The 21,989-nt window shown below is 40.8% G+C and overlaps 1 protein-coding gene across 3 annotated transcripts in view; it reads left to right on the top strand.

Moving 5' to 3' along the window:
• The first annotated feature begins 1,316 nt into the window (after positions 1 to 1,316).
• Positions 1,317 to 21,989, top strand: part of map3k15 (mitogen-activated protein kinase kinase kinase 15) — a 37,010-nt gene continuing 16,337 nt past the window's right edge. The window contains exons 1-22 of one of the 3 annotated variants that reach the window (XM_049565154.1): positions 1,317 to 2,357; positions 7,087 to 7,226; positions 7,477 to 7,500; positions 7,779 to 7,856; positions 9,124 to 9,317; positions 9,552 to 9,720; positions 9,804 to 9,910; positions 10,294 to 10,464; positions 10,558 to 10,670; positions 11,751 to 11,910; positions 12,424 to 12,574; positions 12,664 to 12,771; positions 13,602 to 13,651; positions 13,951 to 14,046; positions 14,204 to 14,291; positions 14,375 to 14,508; positions 16,608 to 16,735; positions 17,034 to 17,164; positions 17,255 to 17,360; positions 19,578 to 19,735; positions 19,916 to 20,099; positions 21,750 to 21,927. In XM_049565154.1, coding sequence (XP_049421111.1) covers positions 2,042 to 2,357; positions 7,087 to 7,226; positions 7,477 to 7,500; positions 7,779 to 7,856; positions 9,124 to 9,317; positions 9,552 to 9,720; positions 9,804 to 9,910; positions 10,294 to 10,464; positions 10,558 to 10,670; positions 11,751 to 11,910; positions 12,424 to 12,574; positions 12,664 to 12,771; positions 13,602 to 13,651; positions 13,951 to 14,046; positions 14,204 to 14,291; positions 14,375 to 14,508; positions 16,608 to 16,735; positions 17,034 to 17,164; positions 17,255 to 17,360; positions 19,578 to 19,735; positions 19,916 to 20,099; positions 21,750 to 21,927 — 2,984 coding nt within the window. In that variant the 5' untranslated portion in view covers positions 1,317 to 2,041. Of the gene's footprint in view, positions 2,358 to 7,086; positions 7,227 to 7,476; positions 7,501 to 7,775; positions 7,857 to 9,123; positions 9,318 to 9,551; positions 9,721 to 9,803; positions 9,911 to 10,293; positions 10,465 to 10,557; positions 10,671 to 11,750; positions 11,911 to 12,423; positions 12,575 to 12,663; positions 12,772 to 13,601; positions 13,652 to 13,950; positions 14,047 to 14,203; positions 14,292 to 14,374; positions 14,509 to 16,607; positions 16,736 to 17,033; positions 17,165 to 17,254; positions 17,361 to 19,577; positions 19,736 to 19,915; positions 20,100 to 21,749; positions 21,928 to 21,989 lie in introns of all 3 variants that reach the window. The other 2 variants (XM_049565153.1, XM_049565155.1) reach the window with 2 other exon arrangements.

Genomic DNA, 21,989 nt, shown 5'->3' with positions numbered 1-21,989 from the left:
AAATACAAGTATAAACCTGAAAATTAGCATATTAGGTCCTCTTTAAAGCCCTGAGTACATTACCTGCTCAGCACCAGACAGCAGACACAGCTAGCGACTAGCTTGTGAACACAATGGAGCATTTAGCAGCCAAGGAGACAGATGTTTCCTTGAGGAGCTGAAAGTGAAATGTTGGACATTCACCAGGTGGACACAAACATGACTCTTAATAAACCATATATGTATATGTGTTACTCCATAACTGTAAACTAGCAACTGTTTATCAACAAGTTTGCCATGTCAACTTTTAATGTGATATGTTGGCACTGTGTTCACAACTTGTTTCTGCTGCCCCCAAGTGGCCAAAAAAATCGGTTGTGTTTAAAGAGATGGTAAAATGAGATCTTCAAAAATGTCAGCATTACATTAGCTGGTTGGGGTTTCATGATAAATCCTGATTTATGTTGAGGCAGCTGGACTTGTGCTGTGTCTCAAATCACGCACTTCTGTACTTACACTTACTATTTTGGGTGCATAAGTGCGTTCACACTGAGAAGTATAGAAAAATGCAGTGCACTATGAGTACCCGGGTGGTGCACTCAAAATGGTCAAGAAGTTGAGTGTGGAACTATGGACACTTCTCGCCCTCAATGGTAGCCATCTTGGCTATGTAGCGGAAGGGGAGGAACCACTTTTCAAACAGGAAATGGCGGCCAAGGACTGTGCGACCGCGAACGTCGCTGCATTGTACAAATACATGTGTTTTTTGCACTAAGCAGCACTATACTGTTGTTGGGTATAAGCCGGCAGTATGTTTATTGGGTTAATTTAGCAGTCTGTAATGATTTGTACCACGAACGATAACGCAAACGCTAATGCTAGTTTGCTAACTAGCTAATTTGCTGTCGCCATTTCCAGTAAGTGCACAAATTCGCTCACTACGCCAATAAGTAGGCCTACACAGTGCACATAGTATACCACATGGAAGTGTACGGGAGTATGTGATTTGAGACACAGCGTTAGTCTCTCGTTCCTCAGGAATACCTTGTCTCATTGGCTGCATTTGCACATCATAAAAGCTATAGGAGCTGCTGTTGTTGTTCATAGTCCAGTCCATTTACATGCAAAATATTAGAAATACCATATTAACATGAAAAGTAATTAAGTATCTTAGTAACACTGAATAAAAATGAGATCACTAGACCTACTACTATTGTTATGCTACTCATTTCTCCTAGAAAACTGGAACACCAACCTAAAATGAAAACAACCGCATTGTGGTTCTTCTAGAAAGCATTCAAACATTTCCAGGTATTGAGGAAGGAGCAGTGGCACTGACCCCATTTTGGAAATACACATGAGCCTCGTGTCCCCTCTGCCAACAGAGTGTGATAGACGGCTCCTGGCTGTCGGTACTGTCCGGCATTAACACGTGCCACCAGGGCATAAAGGATCCAGACTTTCTGCTAGGAAAGACTGTGGAAATCAATATCACATTTGATTCACATCAACAAATAGGCTCACTGATGAGGAAATACTTCAATCATATGAGCTCTGTGCTGATTTTATATGGTGAACATGAGTGAGAATAACTTTGCAGGGGGTAGAGGAGGGGTCCAGAAGGACATACCGTTTTATATTTAGACAACCAGGGAGATGGTGATAACATTTCACACTGTGGACAACACGGTCCTGATTGTATCCTGCAGTTAAACAGTCTCCCCTACGTCAGACTTGAAATCACACTGAAGAGCCAAAGTGGTGTAATTTCACTTCTGGATGCATTTTTGTCTCTCCACATCTCCTCCTCTCTCTGCCTCTCGGATCTAGTCGGATCCAGTCTGGGTGAAGCGGACTTCTTGGTGCGAGATAATCGGCAGATGATGTGAGTTAATGAGGCGGAGATGCGGAGGGACAAACTCAGACGCGCTCCTCTGCGGCCAGGACAGGTGCGCAACAAGTGAGCGAGAGGAGGACGAGTCGGAGGAGACAGACAAAACATAGGAAGTCACGGGAGGGAGAAGGAAGGAGATAAAGCAGAAACACTTCCCTGGTTCTCGCCATGGATACGGGACAGAGCGCCCAGGTCGCAGACATGGGAGGAGAGCACTCCGCCGGAACGTGCGTACTGGAGCGGGACCGGGACCGGGAGAGGGGCGAGGTGTCCAGCCCCTGCCCGCCGGCCAAGCAGCGCTCCCTGCGGGTGGTGTACGTCCTGAACGACGGGCTGAAGTCGGTGATGGCCAGCAGCCCGGAGTCCGGAGCGTTGCAGTGTCTGCAGAGAGCCTGCGACTCGGAGAGCGCGCTGCTAACCACCGTCACCTTCGGACGGCTGGACTTTGGAGAGACATCAGTGCTGGACAGTTTCTACGATGCAGGTGTGTGTCAGTGTAACAGCACGGTGTTTGCAGGTTGTAAGAGTCGTGCAGGTTAAAACTGAGGTTATGTACTTTAAAAAATAATGTTTCATGCGCAGAAGTTGCACAAAAGTTATTTGCGTGGCTTAATGCGTGAAACGCAAAGAGAAAGTACAATTAGTATTCTAATATGTGTTGCAAGTCTGCAATTTTCTGATTACTCTCTCAGATAATGACTCACGCACCACCTTTCACCATTTCTGCATATAGAATATTGTTATTAAATACAGATACATTCTGGAGTGTTTGAGCGACCATTTCAGAGCTATTTCAAAGCGAGAAATTACAACCGTTACATTCATTGGTAAATTGTGGGAGGGTGTGTTTTATTTAAAAGGAAGATATGCCTTATGATTGAGAAGGAAGAGGGCGGTTTTAAAATCTCAGTTCCTCATTGACTCACAGCTTCTGTTGAAAACCTGAAAAGCATGAAGCGTTTATTTGCCTTGTGTCTGCTGCCAATGTTTAATTAGATGTTTGGCTGCAAGACTCTTAAAATCAGGTCGTGGCACGTTTATGAACAATGCACGTTCGTTGGAGGTGTTAGAGCAAGCAAAATATATACACCATGTATCAGAAGGCAGGGAAATGTGTAGCTTTTCAAGTGTATAGATTATGATACTGAGTATTGATTGGGATACACTATCACACAATACAATTAAAGGACTTAATGACCTCTGGTGCTCTCTGCTTAATGTTGAAGAAGTATTTCACTGCTGGAAAGATGGTCTTTTAATAAAGCAGGGCTGTCTGTGCAGTAGAAAGAGGCGATTACTTCTGAAATTGGTGCTACATGACCAGAGAAAAACAGGGGAAAAGGACTGTGGCATTTGCTTTTGCTCAAAAGGTAGAAAATCAAAGAAGAAAGACAACATGCACTCTCAAAAAAGAAGAAAAAAGTCTGGAGGTGCTCGGCCACAGAACAACAGTATAAACAAGAAAAAGCCAGCAACACTCAGTGTCCTTCGTTACCAACTTTTAATACCTCACTGGTACAGACGATCAAACACGCAGACGGGTTTTGACAAGTGTCTTCCTCAGTGTGTGAAAAGACAGAAAAGCAGGGTGAGACATGCAGAAATAATCTCCATTCCCAGTCACACAGCTGCATGGCATTAGACAATCACCAGAGCACCAAGCAGAATCCTGGTAATCATAGAAAAACATCTCATAGAAGAGAAAAAAGTACAAAAATATATCAGTAGGTATTAAATAGACCAATATCAAGAAAGCACATCTATAATATAAAGTGCGTAAGAGTAATAAATACTTACTGAGTACACCCAAAAAAATAAATAAATATATACAAAATACTGCTTAGCAGCAAATGGTACCGTATCATCCTTGCAGCACTTTATACAGGGAACAGTATTCTTGCTCACAAATTCTCATGTAACAGGCAAACAGTGCAATAAAATATGTTTCTAAAGACATTGTTGGCGAGAAATAGGCAATTAAGTGACAGGTTCTTGGTTTATGAAATTATATATACACACACACACACACACACACACACACACACACACACACATACACATTTTTGGTACAATCTGTAGTTCAAGCAACAGCCCCAGCGAGTAGATCTGAGCCCTGGTTAAGATGAAGGAAAGTTTACCAAAGGTCATTTGCACACACAACCCACAATGTTATAATACATGAAAGTAGGCAGAGTATCCCTTTAATTCTTTAAAATGACCTCTGAAGATGTCTGACTTTTCAGACATTGTTTATTATTATATATTATTATTATAATAATAATAATTATTATTATTATATTATTATATATTAATAATATATTTGTTTGCTATTACAACAAGAACTCAGTCGAAAGCATCTCATTGGTTAAATTTAACGCTCAATGGATGGAGCCAAAATCTCTTTCATTTGTGTTTAAGATAGGACATGTTGTGGTTGCTCTCTCCAGGCACTCCGGCTTCCTCCCACAGTCCAAAGACATGCAGATTGGGGACTAGGTTAATTGGTAACTCTAAATTGTCCATAGGTGTGAATGTGAGCGTGAATGGTTGTTTGTCTCTATGTGTCAGCCCTGCGATAGTCTGGCAACCTGTCCAGGGTGTACCCTGCTTCTCGCCCGATGTAGCTGGGATAGGCTCCAGCCCCCCCGTGACCCTCAAGAGGATGAAGCGGTTAGAAGATGAATGAATGAATGAATGTTGTGGTTGCTGTGTGTCATAATGGGCACATGAGAAGCATGTGATCAGTTTAAGGAAAAGAAAAAGCTGATTTGGAGGAAAGAGTGAAACCACAAAGCCAGCATACACGATGCAGGTCTGGTTAACCTTTTGTGTTCCAGCCATGTATGAGATTCTCATGTGAAAGTAAACTATGTAAAAAATGGTGCAGTACAACATGTGCCCTGATGTTAATCTAACATCTGACAAGTGCTGGTTGCTAATCTGTGTGGTTTTAGAGATTGCAATCTCAGTATGTCAGTTGGTTAGTCTAACACTTTGGTTTATAGCAAAAATATCTCAACAATTATTGAACGATTTGATCTGGAAATGATAAATCTGAATAACTTTGTTGATCCCCTGACTTTTAATCCAGAGCCACCATGAAGTTGACAGTCATGGTTCTGAGAGAAATGTCTAAACAACGATTGGATGGATTGCCACAAATTCTTTTGCAGATATTCACGGTCCCCAGAGGATGAATCTCAGTAACTTTAGTGATCCCTTGACAGTGCCACCATGAGGTTGACATCATAGTTTTGGGAAATGTGACTTCACAGTTAATAGTCAGATTGCCTCAGAGGATGAACTGTAATGACTCTGATCTCTGACCTTTCATCTACCACCATTTCCAGGTCAAAATTTATGACCAAGTTCAAAACTACTGACATTCCCATCAGTCTCAGCTGCACTTTATGTTTAGTGCTAAATACAAATGTTAGCTTGCTGACATGCTAAACTAAGATGCAGAACATGGTAAACTCATACCTGCTAATCATCAGCATATTGTGAGTATGTTAGCAAGGTGACTTTAACATTTAGCTAACATCCCTGTGCATAAGTAGGCCTTGCATTTTATGTCTGTAGACGTGTATCTCATTAAGGTAATCCATTTATTTCTAAAAATCAAATCTTTGTTTGCACTGCCTTTTGACCAACTGAAATTTCGTTCATGCACACTATAAGCACAGTACTTGTGCTGTAGGTATATATAATTACTGCATCAAGATGAAAGCTGCCCCATTAAATAAATGTGGTTCTTCGTGTCTGCACACTAGTCCAATTTTGTTTTCTTTATACACACACACACACACACACACACACTATCATTTAGTGTGCTTGAGGCATCTACAGTATGCTGAGTGACGTTTCTCTTCTGGAGTGCAGCTCATGAAAACTACCAGCTCCAGAGAAGAATTACATTCACCTCTGTTTTTAATCCATGTACAATGCAGCGGGGGTGAAAAGGGCTTCCACACTACTTCGGGGGGACAAAAAACAAAGACTCCCTGCTATTCTTGATGTCTTGATATTTTGTACGCCACTTTTACTATGTGTTTTTGTTCTTGTATCAGAAATCGTTAATAACACAGTTTGCAAGCTTGAAAAGGAGCTTCTAACTGTCTTGTTGTTTTAACCTGTCTCAAAAAAGGCTTGTACTTAAATGCAAGTTCTTACACTTTATTTGAGTGTTTACATTTTATGCTACTTTATATTTCAACTCTGTGACATTTTGGAGGCAAATATTGTACTTTTTACTTCACTACATTTATCCAGTGTATCTCCTCATACAACTGTTTGTATGATATCTCATAAGTTAGTGCAGCAGGTTAGGTTAGGTTTGGGAAAAGCATTGTGGTTGGGCGTCATTACGCTAACGTTATACGTACATAATTTATGTAGCCTGATAAACTGATACTGTGTTGTTACATTGTATGTAACTTCAAATAACTCAACATTGATTTCTGGTTTGACACGGAACCCAAATCCTGGTCTCCTGGGTCAAAGTCCTGTGTTTTTTGATCCAACCATCACCTCAACCATGTGCCTATGCACAGTGTCCCGCTTTATACTAGGTCACCTGAATTCTTCCTTTGCTCCCATCACCCTGCAGCACATAGGTCATGTGATCACAGCCTCCTGGCTCATGATAACATTGGTTAACATTGGTTGGATTTTGTAAACATAGGCACGCTCAGTGTCAATTACTAGTTACCTAGCGGATTTGTACAAAATATAAATCAATCTAGCAGTTTATATAGTAGCTGATATTAACTCCAACTTTACCAGCTGCAACACATTAATAATTATAATGCAATAATGTATTATCAATTATACTGAAAGGGCCATTCTGCGTAATGAGTACTTTAACTTTTGGTACTCTAAGTATATTTTAATGCAAATACTTTTATATTTTCATTTAAGCAAAGTTAAGAATGCAGCACTTTCACTTATAATAGTATATCTACACTATAATATTGCTATATCTACTGAAGTAAAAGGTCAGAGTACTACTTCCACCACTGATGCTTACTGTTAAAAACATTCCCACCTCGTATAACGTCAGAGGTCAGATGTTCTCCTAAAGGTTGTAGATCTCAGAGTGTTTAACGCAAGGGCTGATGGATTTTAACATGAGCTTCGAGAATGTTTTTGCCGCCTTTATGTGCCTCCTCGTGGTTGTCAACATGGTTGCCGACTCTCGTTCCTCCTTCCAGACATCGCAGTTGTGGACATGAGCGATGTGTTTCGGCAGCCCTCCTTGTTTTACCACCTGGGTGTGAGGGAGAGCTTCGACATGGCCAACAACGTCATCCTGTACCACGACACTGATCCTGACACTGCCCAGTCACTGAAGGTACTGCCCCACACACACCGACACACACAAATACACACACCTCTTTGATTCTTCTGTGGGTGTATTTAGAGTTCATGGATGCCATTCCTTGGCAGTTCCTCAGAACAAAGTGATCCACTACAGTCAAGCATGCACTGTGCAGCCAGGGGGAAACAGCTGTTTGAAGTAGTAATGTGGCAGCACCACTAAAGAGAGCACAAGAGTACACACTTTAAATCCATTCTCACTTCTCTTTTATATCTCTTTACAGGACATGGTAGCACAGAAAAACACAGTAAGTTTCTGTGTGTGTGTGTGTGTGTCTGTGTGTTATTTATGTGCGTACACTGTCCTGTGCTATTTGTGGAGTTATATTCGTGACAAGTGCCATTCATCCTCTCATGCACAACTGCATGCAGGAATGCATATCTACATGCTTTCACTCTGTCTCTCTGTCTCTCTCTCTCTCTCTCTCTCTCTCTCTGTCTTGCTCTTTCTCACACACGCACACACACACATTATATTGTTTAATGTATTGTGTGTATTGTTTGTCTATCTGTGTGTGTGGAGAAGGCCTCTCGTCCTCCAGCGTTAGGTTTTCCCTGGGTTCAGTTGCCTCCAGAGTACAGAGGCTCTGGATTGCGCAATAAAGTAGGTACCATGCTGCACCAGGGCATGCTGGGAGATTTCCTCAAAGGCTAATAATAATAACAAACATGGAGGAGGAGCCAAAAACACTGACCTCCCCATGGGATGTTGTGTGAATAACAAATTAAATGCCCTAACAAAAGTGTGTCACTCACAAAACCAAAGACGGATAAAAAGCCACTGTCTGTTCTAAGAAGAGATGATAAGCTCAGGACGGCAGGTTATATTACATGAGATCCAGCAGTTATGTAGACAGTCAGGGCTTTTTAATATTAATATGATGACATAAACTTTAGAAATAAAATCTGATTTATAGTTGTGAGCCACATCATAGCCTATGTAAATAACCTACGCTGTTGTGAGCATTTATACTTCAGCAGTGGTGTGTCTTTGTTTGAGTAGTTTCTGAGTCTGAGGGTGTCTATTCTGCTGTGTTGAGTTTTTGTGAAGTGCTGTAAAGTTTGGTTGTGTTCAACTAACACCTAAAACACACATAAAATGTGTGTTAACAGCAACATCATTACCCAAAACTACATGTTTTCTCCACAAATACTGCATGCTAACAATATTAGCATAAGCCAATGACATTTTACATTGTATAAATTAGTCTCGTAGCTAGGGGACTTCATTGTCTTCACAATTTATTGTTTCTTATTTGTGAATTAGAAGTAAATACAAGCTTTGTTTCCACTGAGGGAAATGGTTTCAGCTTACAAAAATAAACAGCAGGTCTTCGTCACCGCTACTTGTAGTTAGCACAACGCCAAGACTAACTATTGAGACCTGGTAACTCCAGCACTTGGTTTGAGAATTACTGGTAGTTTACAGCAGTGTTGCGTGAATGGGTGGAAATAAATATGAGCAAGTAGTGCCCTATAGTCAATGTTTATCGGCCTCTACATAAATACATAGAGAGATAAAGAGACGTGGTGTTGCGTTGTGTATTTATGTGCATTAGTTCTTGGTGTTTCGGATCTTTAACAGCCATGTGAGCTTGATTACTTCCGTTAACCTTTGCTGATGTTGTCATGATGCTATCCAAAATCTCAGTAGTGTGCTGATCCTCTGCTCATACTGATCCGCCTCATTAATCACTCCATAATCCCCAATCTCTCCATCTCTTCTCTTCCTTCCTTCCTGGACTCCTTTTACACCTGGCATCCAGCACGTGTGTATTTATCCCATATAGAGCTGTATTATATTTAAGCACTCAAATTTCAGTCCTCTTTTTCCTTTGACAAAGAATGTTTTCCTATTTCTCTCCCTCCAGGCATCCAGTGGTAACTACTACTTCATCCCCTACATAGTGACTCCTAACCATGAGTACATGTGCTGTGAGAGTGACGCCCAGCGCAGGGCCAGTGAGTACATGCAGCCCAGCTGGGACAACCTGCTGGGGCCGCTCTGTGTCCCCCTGTTCGACCGCTTCACCAGCCTGCTGAAGGACATCCATGTCACATCCTGGTGAGACACATTTAAAGCATTAATGTCATTACACATAAATTATCTTGTCTGCAGGTGGGTAGCTTACATGGCCCCAACAACTCTTGACTCTTCCTCTTGTAAAAAGCATTTGGATTTTCAGTCCAACTGTGCTCCAAAGAGCACATTGTTCTTACCTTTTCCCCCAAAATTTGAGGATCTCTCCCAATTTTCTCTCATTTCATTGTCTCGTCTTTTACTGTGCTTCTTCTGCAGTGCTTCCTTTAAGGACACCCTGCTAAATGACATCAGGAAGGCCAGAGAGAAGTACCAAGGAGAGGAGCTGGCCAAGGAGCTTTCGCGCATCAAACTCCGAATTGACAACACGGAGGTCCTCACCCAGGACATCGTCATGAACCTGCTGTTTTCCTACAGAGACATACAGGTACAAACACTCAACATGGACTTAATTTGGAGTGACAGTAACACCAACTAAGTATATATAAATACACATAACCTGACCGCCAGGACTACGATGCCATGGTGAAGCTGGTGCAGACTTTGGAGATGCTACCGACTTGTGATCTGGCCACCCAGCCAATGATCCAGTTCCACTACGCCTTTGCCCTCAACAGGTACAGAGAACCAGTCGTTACTACTTTTCATATTTTTGCCTAGGCTTTGGATGGGTGCAGAAAGTAATTTAAAATGGGATTTAGATTTTATTGACCCTACAACTGGAGGAAGTGGATTTTCCTCTTACATTTAAGCCAAATGTCATAATCCCTAGATGTATTTTGCCCTAGAAAGTCAAAACACAGTCAGTAGTTATGTATTCAATTGAGTCCAGAAACTGACTTTGTGGCATTTTCTTTATTAAAAGGGAAATTATTATACCAAAGAAATGTATAATTTCTATTAAACAATATGTAAAACTGTACCAAGAACATATAAATTCACCATGTAGTTCAGTGCAACTTCTCAGCCTAACATTGATTCATAAATTGTCCATGTGCAGGAGGAACAGTCCTGGTGACAGGGAGCAGGCTCTCAGAGTGATGCTGCAGGTGTTACAGTCATGTGAACATCCAGCACCGGACATGTTCTGCCTCTGTGGACGGATATACAAGGACATCTTCCTGGACTCAGACTGCAAAGACACCAAAAACAGGGACAATGCTATACAGTGGTGAGAACACATACACGCTCTTTTATTAACTCTAATATGTAAATGCTGAGAAACCATAATTTTCTACACTCCCTATTATTTGCTTCGGTGCAGGTACAGAAAGGGTTTTGAGCTGCAGCCAACTCTCTACTCTGGGATCAACCTGGCTGTCCTCCTCATAGTTGCTGGCCAACAGTTTGAGAGCTCCATTGAACTGAGGAAAATAGGTAAGAACCTGAACCCCACTTTGATTGTTTTATCACGCCAGCACACAATGCTTAAGTCAAGCTGGAGCCATCTGATACAAACATTATCAAATGTTTCAGTTGCTTTGAATGACATATTGTTTACGGCACTGGTTCCCAATCTTTTCTCCTTGGGGACACCTTTTCTATCATTGAGTAAACTGACGACCCCCTGACTAAGTTATATTTAAACATTTGTATATTTCATATTATAGTCAATGCACTGCAAACAAATTCAGGACATTTGTGTAAAATGAGTGATTATGATGAATATTGAGCAGATTAATTAATTAATTTCCTGATACTTTAAGGAAGTTTTTCCTATGATTCTGTGTCTGTACTTTGTATTTATTTTATTTTGTAACATTCATACTTAATAGACTTTTTGACAGATTCAGTGTTTTCCTCTCCCTGATGCTTGGCCATTGTTCTATTAGTTCTTTAGTTGTTCTAATTGTGTACTTTTCTTATGCGGGTGAAGCTGTTAAGCAGAGAGTGAAGGCTCTGTAAATATAAAGCTTGTGTTCTTGACCTTATCCTGTAAGATTTTTTGAAAGTATATATATTTTGAATAATAATCTTAACTTTAAAAATAACAATTTTAGTTAGTTTTAGCAACGGAAATGAAGGAAATGCTGAGATAAAGGCCTATTCTACTTTTTTTTTTTTTTTTAGAGTTTTACAATCCCACGTCTGGGACCAATTTACTGTATCCACTGTGCCAAAGTCAGTTCAGTTTTAGAGTACAAAGAAACAGTGAAATTGTGTCTTGCCTAATTTAAGGGGTAAATAATTAACTAATACTGTAGCCACCTGCAAGGAAACAGTTAAACGAATTCAAAACAGCCTAAATGTGAACAAAACAAGGTAGGCCACAAAGCCTGCTGCATTTGAATTGAATGTTAGTATGTTTAAACATAGAATGTTCAAAATGAAGAACTGATAATACAGAATCACTAATAACATTTTGTTCATTTGTCTTTTGCTGTCAAAATTAAGTTCAGTGGTTTTAAAGAAGTTTTATTTTACAGTTGTTTCACACTGATAACGTGATGTCTTTAGGTGTGAGGTTGAACAGTCTGCTGGGGCGCAAAGGTTCCCTGGAGAAAATGAATAATTACTGGGACGTGGGCCAGTTCTTCACCGTTAGCATGCTAGCTAACGACATCCCCAAAGCTACTCAGGCTGCCGAGAAGCTCTTCAAACTCAAGCCGCCACTCTGGTAAAGACATTCACAAAAAAAGGTTCTATTCTGTGTTGTTGTAGTGCAGTATCTGTGCGTGTTTGTTATCAGTAAAAAGTACTTTTCATGTTTTAAGCTACTCTGTTTTACCGTATGATTTATATTGTTTGTGTACTGAGGAAGTACACTTGGTTAATCAATGAAATACATGTTATTAATCAAAGTAATTGTGTTTTAGCCTGTTTTATACTCTGCATTAAAAAAACCCCCCACAGTGACAGAAGAGGACTAAAAGTAGACCCCGTTCAAAACATCCATTAGTTTGACTCTTATGTGTTTGATGTTGTTTTGAATATAAAAACAGTGGCAATTTCCTCTCACTGACCATACATATGACATAAAAATTGAAATAATAATCAACAATATGAGGAAATGGAGTGTCATTACAGGGTAATCGACATCCTCCTTGACTTTGTCCATTTATAATTCAGTCCCATATTGCTTTCCAGTTCCTCTTGTTGTGATTATGACTTGTCTGATATTTTTTTCCAGGTATTTGCGCTCCGTGGTGCAGAACCTGCAGCTGATCCAGAGGTTTAAGAAACAGACGATAGAACATTCTCCTCAGCGGGACAGACTCAACTTCTGGATGGACATCATCGTCGAGGCCACGCAGGGCACCACCAATCGACTGCGCTTTCCAGTAAACACAAATACACACAAACATTCAGACATGCTCAATCAGATATTCAGAGACTCACACTAACACTTGCTTTTTTCTTTGTGTTACAGGTGTTGATTCTGGAGCCAACGAAGATTTACCAGCCTTCCTATGTGTCCATTAACAATGAGGCTGAAGAGAAGAATGTCTCTATCTGGCATGTCTCTCCTGCGGAAACAGTAAGAATATCACTTTTAACCACAGGACCCTTGTACTCTTGACTGCAGCATTTCATTGCACTGCAACATCAAAAATAAACTTAGTAAATGTGTTTCTCTCCACCTGTTTTGTACTTAAAAGGTCAGAGTGGAAAATGACACAGAAATTTGAAAAGAACCTCAAAGTATCTCGAAAAGAAATTTTATGCCTCACTGGTGCTGGTGTATCAATAAAAGCAAAATGTGACGATATGCAATAGGGCTGTAATGTTCCTTAATTAACACACGAAACCAAAGCAAATGCTGTATTTTCATCAATCTTTAAATGGCACCTAATTTGTGAATTAGCGCTGCTCGTTGTATATTTTGATAAATCAACAACCTTATATTTGTATGGTGGCAGTGGATGGAAATTCCCATTACTGTCTTTTTTTTTGCAAGTTCAGTTAAATTTTTTGCCACATTTGAATGGAAACTTGGAACCCATTACAAAGTTATGTAACTTTGTAGCCGTTTTTAAAGTTAGATTTAAGCCCTATTCGCACAGGACTAGTATGACCTGGGGATGTCTAATATTTTTGTAATAATTGCTGAGGTCATCTGTGATCATAATTCCGTACAGATCTGCTTTGTCTGTCATCTTTTTTTGAAGATAATTTTTTTGCCAATTTTTGCCTTTGTTGATAGGACAGCTCAGATAGATTGGAAACATAAGAGAGGGAGTAGGGATGACGTGCAGCAAAGGGCTGCATGCCAATAGGGCTTCTGAGTGAGTTCTGGTTAAATATGTGACCATTCTGTGCAAAAGTGAGCAATGTGAAAATTTAAAACCTCATTCACTTTCATTACAGAAAGGGATCCATGAGTGGAACTTCACTGCCATGTCCATCAAAGGCATTAGGTATGAATGTGAAGTTGGAACTGAATAAAATGCAGAAAGTCCCAAACTGTTTGACGTTATGCAGCTAAAACACGTCATTTGTCATCGTTTATTTGAGTTCATAACTATGAGAGATTGAATGATCATTTGTTGCACATAATTTAACGGTTGAAAAGTCGTACATGTAAATATGAAAACTTATTATTCCACAAAGAAGATTACATTGAGTTTGAACATCCTGACGTAAGATGTAACAACACAGTGAAAGATGAGAAAAAATGAACCAAAGCTTTCATGTACTCCAACTCCTCTGTCTGCAGCATCAGTAAGTTTGATGAGCGCTGCTGCTTCCTCTACGTCCATGATAACTCAGACGACTTTCAGATCTACTTCTCAACTGAGGAACAGTGCGGTCGGTGAGGACACACACCTCTAGATGTGTCTGTGTAGGTGTGTGTGTTTGTCTGCGTTTGTGTTGGTACAGTACGTATGTGCGACTGTATTGCAACATAAGCTGATGGCCATGAATTGGAAATAATAATGTTATCACGTGTGTGTATATGTGTGTTTCAGATTCTGCTCCATGGTGAAAGAAATGATATCTGATGGTACAGGCAATGCTGTCGAGCTGGAGGGGGAAGGAGACGGAGATACACTGGAGGTCATAAATATAGCCATGCTTTTTACAGTAAATATCTGTGTTTATAGTTCCAGTTGATAATTAAGAATGTGCATGTGTTACAGTATGAGTATGACACCAATGAGACAGGAGACAGGGTGGTGTTGGGGCGCGGCACCTATGGAGTAGTGTACGCCGGGAGAGACCTCAGCAACCAGGTCCGAATCGCCATCAAAGAGATCCCTGAGAGAGACAGCAGGTATGATGACTTGTAGTAACCCTGACCAAAGTTTACCACATTCGACATTCAAAAAGTTGTTGTTTTCCATTTTATTTTATTGTCAAAAAATGTATTGATCGCAAAGCCCCAGCCCATAGGAACAGAGTTGGGCTTGACAACTCGATGTAGTGGCTATAAAATGTAATTACAACTTCTCAGTCTGTCATGTAATGCCATTGGGCCCAAAAAGACTTGTTCCCATAGTACGTCAACTTCATACTTCAATAGCCCTTATTAAAATCCTTACACCCCAGAAGTCCTAAAGCTCACTAATAGCTGTTCCAGAGTTATTTTCTTCTGTGATTCATGTGAGTAGGCCCGAGACCAACAGTTTGAAGGCACAGTTAAAGGAAATGCTTGTGCGCTTGCTCTATAGAGAGGCGAAGTCCCTCCCCCTCTGGTGGACCACCATGAGACCATATTTCGGCAAAAATATGTACATACTTTTTGATCCATTTGAATTGTGCCATGAATGACATATATGATCCATCCATCCATTTTCATCCGCTTATCCGGGGCTGGGTCGTGGGGGCAGCAGGCCAAGCAAAGCACCCCAGACGTCCCTCTCCCTGGCAAGACTTTCCAGCTCCTCCTGGGGGAACCCAAGGCGTTCCTAGCCCAGATGAGATATGTAATCCCTCTAGCATGTTCTGAGTCTACCTCTGGGTCTCCTACAGTGGGACGTGCCCAGAACACCTCTAACTGGAAGCACCCAAGAGTCATCCTAATCAAATGCCCAAACCACCTCAGCTGACCCCTTTCAGTTCAGGAGCAGCGGCTCTACTTGTTATGTTGTTTGTCACTTTTAAAGATGAATTTAGATCAAGAAAGTCAGTTTGTCGTAAAACTGTTAAAGTGTAAGACTGCGAAAATGCGTAATTAGGAAGACTACACACATATGACCACACATCAGGTAAGATAACATTTGCACATGCAACATAGCTAAGTAACCTAGCTTGCTAGCAAGTTAGCTAGCTAGCTAACATTACTTGTATTGGTGATATATATTGTGCAGGATGTAGTACACTCAGTGGTTTCACACAAAATAGTGCTATGACAAACCTATCACAAACTGTGACTTTTTTGGTAAATTTTCTTTTAAATTGACAAACATCATATGTGTTATTAATGCCACAATTCAAACGGGCTAGAAAAAAAAAAAGATTTACCTCTTGCTGTTGACTACTGTACATATTTTTTCCTGAAAGAAGGTCCCAGTGGGGTCCTCAGAAGAAGAGGAACTTCGCCTCTCTTTGGGCCCCACAATGCGGATGATCCGGGTACTTTTATACCCGGGAACTTTCTTTGGCTTCATGCACAACTGAGCAACTTTCACAGGAATGAATTGGGCCCCACCTCCAATGCTGTATCCAGTTCTCTATAGCTAAACCGCAGTTTCTGCGACATTCAGAGCATATCTATGATTCAGTGTCTGTGGCAGGATTGTCTGCAAGCAGTTCTCAACATGGAGGTGGCTGAGCTGACAGGTTGCAACTAATGGTGCTAACAATGGCCCCAGTGCTGACAGAGCTAACATTGTTAACCCAGTGGGGAGCCTGAGGGTGGGCACAACACTGTCATGGATTGGGATGGTGTTATCAGTGGTAAGAGTTGAATGATTACAAGCAGAGCATTGGCAATTAGCTAGCCAGTGGGACACACTTACAGGGACTCATATACACTAACATGCATACACAGCTGGACCACCTACCAAATCAAAGAACAGGAACTCGGATTACAACACACACAGAGGTACCGTGACTTCATTGTCTGCTCAGGACGCCATTACTCCATTTTGTCTACATAGCAAGTAGTGGTTTGCTGCTATGTTAATGCTCTGAATGTCACATACATTGACTTAAACACAATGTCTGGATTATGGCACAAGTGATGGTAAATATTATATGTGTGTTAATGAATGTCTTGTTCTGACAACACTAGATTGGTTAGTTGCTTAAAAATATAAGATTGTGAGGCAAGTTGATGCTGTAACTGAATATGGATTATAAGTAAACTTTATCTGGATGAATGGAAACAAAGTATTTGTCTGTGGTTGTTTCTCTCTCTGTGTAAATTAGGTACTCCCAGCCTCTTCATGAGGAAATTGCCCTCCACAAGTACCTGAAACACAGGAACATTGTTCAGTATCTGGGCTCTGTTTCTGAGAATGGATACATCAAGATCTTCATGGAACAAGTGCCTGGAGGTGTGTTTGTATGAGAAAGAACAATGGTTGAACAATTACACAGTTGTGTGAACTAGGACTTGTTTTTGTTTGAGAACCTTCAGTTCTTAGAAATAAAGGGACAAAAGCACCAGAACAAGAGAGAAATACTGTGTCTACTTTGTGCTTTACTGATAATTTAGCCCTGTGCAGGTAGGATAAATAGTATGTTTCAGAGATCGATGCTTGTGACCTCGGTTACTGAGCGGTCTCTCTAACTGCTTGGTCATCTTCCCATTTCATGATAGGTTTTGGACACTCCTTCTCTTCCTTTCTCCAGGAAGCCTGTCTGCGTTGCTGCGGTCTAAATGGGGTCCGCTGAAGGAGGCAACAATCATCTTCTACACCAGACAGATCCTGGAGGGGCTCCGATACCTGCACGAAAACCAGATTGTTCACCGAGATATCAAGGTACAAGGAAGAACTCCGAACATCGTACAATCATCCGGGAACTGTAACTTCACTGTGGATTAATAGTAAACAGCTGCTGTTTGTCCTCAGGGTGATAATGTATTGGTGAACACCTACAGTGGAGTCTTGAAGATCTCAGACTTTGGTACCTCTAAGCGGTTGGCAGGTGTCAACCCCTGCACAGAGACATTCACCGGTAACTTTGTCTTCTTCTACAATAAATTATATTGCTGTCCTGCTAATATTTGGTACACATAAATATAAATTTGTTTTGTTTTTGTAATTGGCATGACCCCAAAGCCCCATAATACATTCTTAAACTAGAGGGACACTAGAGAGCGCACAACTCTGCAAAGGCCAAATGCCCCACCTCACAATGTTAAGAAAGTGATAAACAGTTCGGGTATCCACCCTGGGAATCAGATCTGTTCCCAAAGGTAATTAAAGATAAAGTTAAAAAGTTCAAGTTCTTAATTTTACATATGCAGAATAATGGTAACGAGGTTTATTCTCAGGTTCTTTCCTTGCCTGAGTCCAGACCTTTGAATCTGCCCATTCCATTAAGTTCAAGTTGACTGGTAGAAGACTGCAACAGGTTAAAAAAACAAGTTCTGCCTGATATCAGGCAAGCAATTTCCAACAATACTCATACATATGTATAAAAAAATTAAGAGTAAAAATGACACAAAAATAAGACAACTCAGAAGCTGACATATAGGAATAAAACAGAACATAATATAGTCCTGGGGTAGTAGACTGGTGTACAGTAGTGCAGTCATGTAGTAATTATATATGCGTAATGAGAACCAGTTATGAACACGCAAGAACAGGATGTAGACATAAATATACACACTGTTCAGATTTTTTAGCTTGTCAACAGGTAGTAAATTAAATATATAAGTAATGTATACTGCCATATATACAAAGATGCAACCAGATACTTTTAAGTTCCCATAAAATAAATACTGATGTTATTTATCAGGTATGTCTTACACTGATCATCACCTGTAAGCCTAGGCCCGTGTCTGGCCAACCAATGATTTGTAGGTGTTTTTAATGGTATATATTTCAATGGAGTTTGTGACCTCCTGAAAACCAATAAAAGGAAATGCTGACTTATCCTGCACTTGGGGCGTATACAAATTTTGCGTCCAGCCTAACCTATGTTGCCACAGCTTCATCGTGGGGAATGAGTCTGCATCTCTAATATGCAGAATTATATAGCACTCTGCTAGCTGTTTCATGGAAACTTTAGATAAAAGTAAATGACTTTCAGCAAGATGTTCCTTTAATCTGGATTTCATGGGCTCTTTTTTGTAAAGTGCTCATGAATCATGGGGCTCCAACAGTTTTACAGTGGAAATGTTTTCTCCTGAGGAACTTCCAGGTGTGTACATCTGATAAATCTGTGGTTTTCAGACAAATTATGAAATCTATTTTCCTATATATGATTGCAAAAATAACACTGCATACCACATAAAGCGAATACAAAATAATAAACTGCTTCAGTAATGACTTCGAGAGCAAGACACTGCACACATGACAGGACAGCATTCAGTCTGTACTGCATAAATGGTGTCATAGAAATGTTGCAGTCTATGAGTGTAAATATCAAATGACCCTCAAAATGTCAAGAGCCACTATCAGCCTCTATGGAAACACTCTGACACACGTGTGCGTGCGTGTGTATGAACATACACACTCATTGACCATCTGGTCTCCTCCAGCAGCCAGCGAGGTGAGTAATTAGATTAGCTAATCAAGCAGAGGCAGAAGGGTGTTTACCTTTCATTAGCAGGTATATATGTGTGTGTGTGTGTGTGTGTGTGTGTGTGTGTGTACATATGTCCTTATCTGTCTCTCCCTCTGACTCCATCTTTTTATAGCTCTCTCAGTCTCTCTGTGTTTACATCAGCATTTAGAGCAGACCGCAAATGCCAGATCTGCTCAGAATGACTGACGACAGACAAAATACTCAGAGACAGAACAAAACATAATTAACAAATTCATCTGAACTCAGTGTTTAGGGACTAAAATAACTTTAATATCATACCTTCAGTCCTTAAAATTAGCTATAATGTTGAATTTTTCTTTTCAGCTGCATGCAATGCCACTTTGCCCAAATGTCTGCATCTCAAAAGCAAATCATAAGTACGTCTGTGTTCAAATGCGATCCATGAACACACTAATTTTGGATTCTTTTCTTTTGTAACAAGACCTCCTTTGAAGTAAAATCTGGGTTTGTAACAAACTTTCATTAAAGCTCCAGCCATGTGTCCAGAAACGTTCATTTCAAATTCTCAGCATCAGTTTGTGAGTCACTTTATTGACAGTAATGCTAAATGACTTGATTTTCTCTCCTTATCTTTTAGACACTGTTGTTCCAGGTTACCATCTGCCTCTCTGTCTGCAGGTACCCTGCAATACATGGCTCCAGAAATCATTGATAAGGGCCCTCGAGGGTACGGGGCCCCGGCTGACATCTGGTCCCTGGGATGCACCATTATAGAAATGGCCACTGGGAAACCGCCCTTTCATGAGCTGGGAGAACCGCAGGCGGCCATGTTTAAGGTTTGTATTCCATCTCTGTATTTGCCTTTAAATGAGGCTTTGCACATGTTAACTGAAGACATATTTACAATAGAAGCTGGAGACACTGGAGAAAAGTGGATCAAGGTTTTGATTTCTTTCATTCCTTAAACAAATTTCTAGGCCTTGATACTTTCATGTAGGTGTGGTTTTCTGTTACAGGTCGGCATGTTTAAGATCCACCCAGAGATCCCTGAGTCCTTGTCATTGGAGGCCAAGTCGTTCATCTTGCGCTGCTTTGAGCCAGACCCTCACAAGAGAGCCATCACCTCAGATCTCCTCAGAGACACTTTCGTCAGACACAACACCAAGGGCAAGAAGAGCAAGATTGCCTTCAAACCATCAGGTTAACGCACACACACAAGCAGTGACAAATAACAAAAGATACAAGTTAGACAGCTCACAACAGGCCGCACATGAAAGACACTGCCACAACAACGGTAAGCAGCTCAGGAGCAAGGGATTTGCTTCCTTTTCCCCTAAATGTAGCTCAGTAAGAAGTTGTTAATTGAAGTAAGGGCTTAAAATGTTCTTAGGCAAAAACATTATTTGCACAGAAGTAAAGAACAACAACATAAAGACCTGCTGGATGAGATCTGGAGTGGGATTCCTGATGAATTCATTGAATGAAGCAATTAGAAACTGGAGGTGAATGGTGTGGAGGGGTGGAAGATGGTTGCATTAACCAGGCACTGAAACAACAGCTGATAGCCTCAGAGAAGTTTACAGATTTTAAAGCGTGACAGCGACGATATGATTGGTTTAGGGGGGATCGTGGCAAAATCTAAGTGGTTCAAGTGTAAAGTGTGATTGACATGGATGTGGGAAAAAGAAAAATCTGAATGTGTAGAGCAAAGGCCTTTGCACACTAATGCACTATTCGGATTGGATTAGTTTTACATGGGCATGTGGGGTAATGTCACTTTACCACAGGACGTCGGTAATATTTATGGCCAATTCGCGCAGGATTAGAAATATCAGTACAACTACCACAAGTGGGAGGGGTAAATCCATTCACGCACTGCCGTCCCCTCCTGTCATCATGTGCGTATGACGTTGCTTCTTGTGCGTACCACACTCAAACACACTTGAATGACGAAGTATCTACACACATATTTACTGCTGGTCTATTCGCACGAAATTAGTATCACCTGAGGTAATTGTCCGGAACCCTTTTACAGAAGGTAAAAGTGGCGGTAATCTTTACTGACATTGTGTGGTAATGATTACTGACATGACACATTCGGACGGGACTAAAATCTCTGGTAATTATTACTTTACCCCACCGACCTATGTAAAACTAATCCCATCCAAATAGGGTTTAAGTCAGTATTTTTTGATTGTTTAATCCGTTATCTGAAAAACTGTTCCAGAAACCTTGTTCACTGAGTCTGATGCATTTTGTTGTTCTGTTGGTTGCAAAAATTAGCAATATGAGACAAAATGTAAAGACAATTTTACTCCCTTCCCTCCCTGTCTGTACACACTCAACCCGAGTCTTATATAAATAATATTGTGTGACTATGAAATTGCACGCTGCTCTAACCATCATCATTGCTGTTAGGCATTTCTGAAAAGTCTAACGTTACCTTCTCTTTGTCGTGAAAGATTAAAGAATGACTTTGATTCCATTGGTTCGACATTTACTTCCTGGCCCGCTGTCCACCTCTGCCCCGTTCCTCTCTCTTGTCCTGGATGTATGTGTCCTGTAGGTTACACCACATTTTCGTCACTGCTTCTTGGTCACACAACTCGTCAAAGGCTTTTGACAGATGTGAAAAAGCGCCAGAACTCAAACCTGTTTGGAAAACTTTAATGATGGACAGAAGTTTTTAGTCGGTTTGTCAACATGATTGACATATCCTGAGGCAGTATGTAGTTTTAAAAGTGCAACGATTTTGGACGAAAAATACAGACTTGGTGTGCAAAGTCCTTATGCATGAGAAAAGGTAATTCATGTCTCAAGACTTACATATGTTCCCTCCTTACTTTCCAGACTACATCCACAATGTTTCGCTGCCGGTGCAGTTGCAGTGCGAGGCTACCGGGAGCAGCAGCAGTGAACACGGTTCTGTGAGCCCAGACTGCGATTCCAAACACGACGTTTTCTTCCAGAAGAAGAAAAGCTCTGGCTCTGAGAACCTGCTCAAACCTCCCAACTCCAACTACCTGAGGTGCGTACGTGTGTTTCTTCAATTTTATAGATTTTACAGGACTTTGAGATCCAAATTCAAAG

The sequence above is a fragment of the Epinephelus fuscoguttatus genome, linkage group LG21, assembly GCF_011397635.1.
Source record: "Epinephelus fuscoguttatus linkage group LG21, E.fuscoguttatus.final_Chr_v1".
NCBI lineage: Eukaryota > Metazoa > Chordata > Actinopteri > Perciformes > Serranidae > Epinephelus > Epinephelus fuscoguttatus.
Note: the sequence above shows the minus strand (reverse complement) of the source record. Positions and strands in the feature narration are given on the sequence as shown.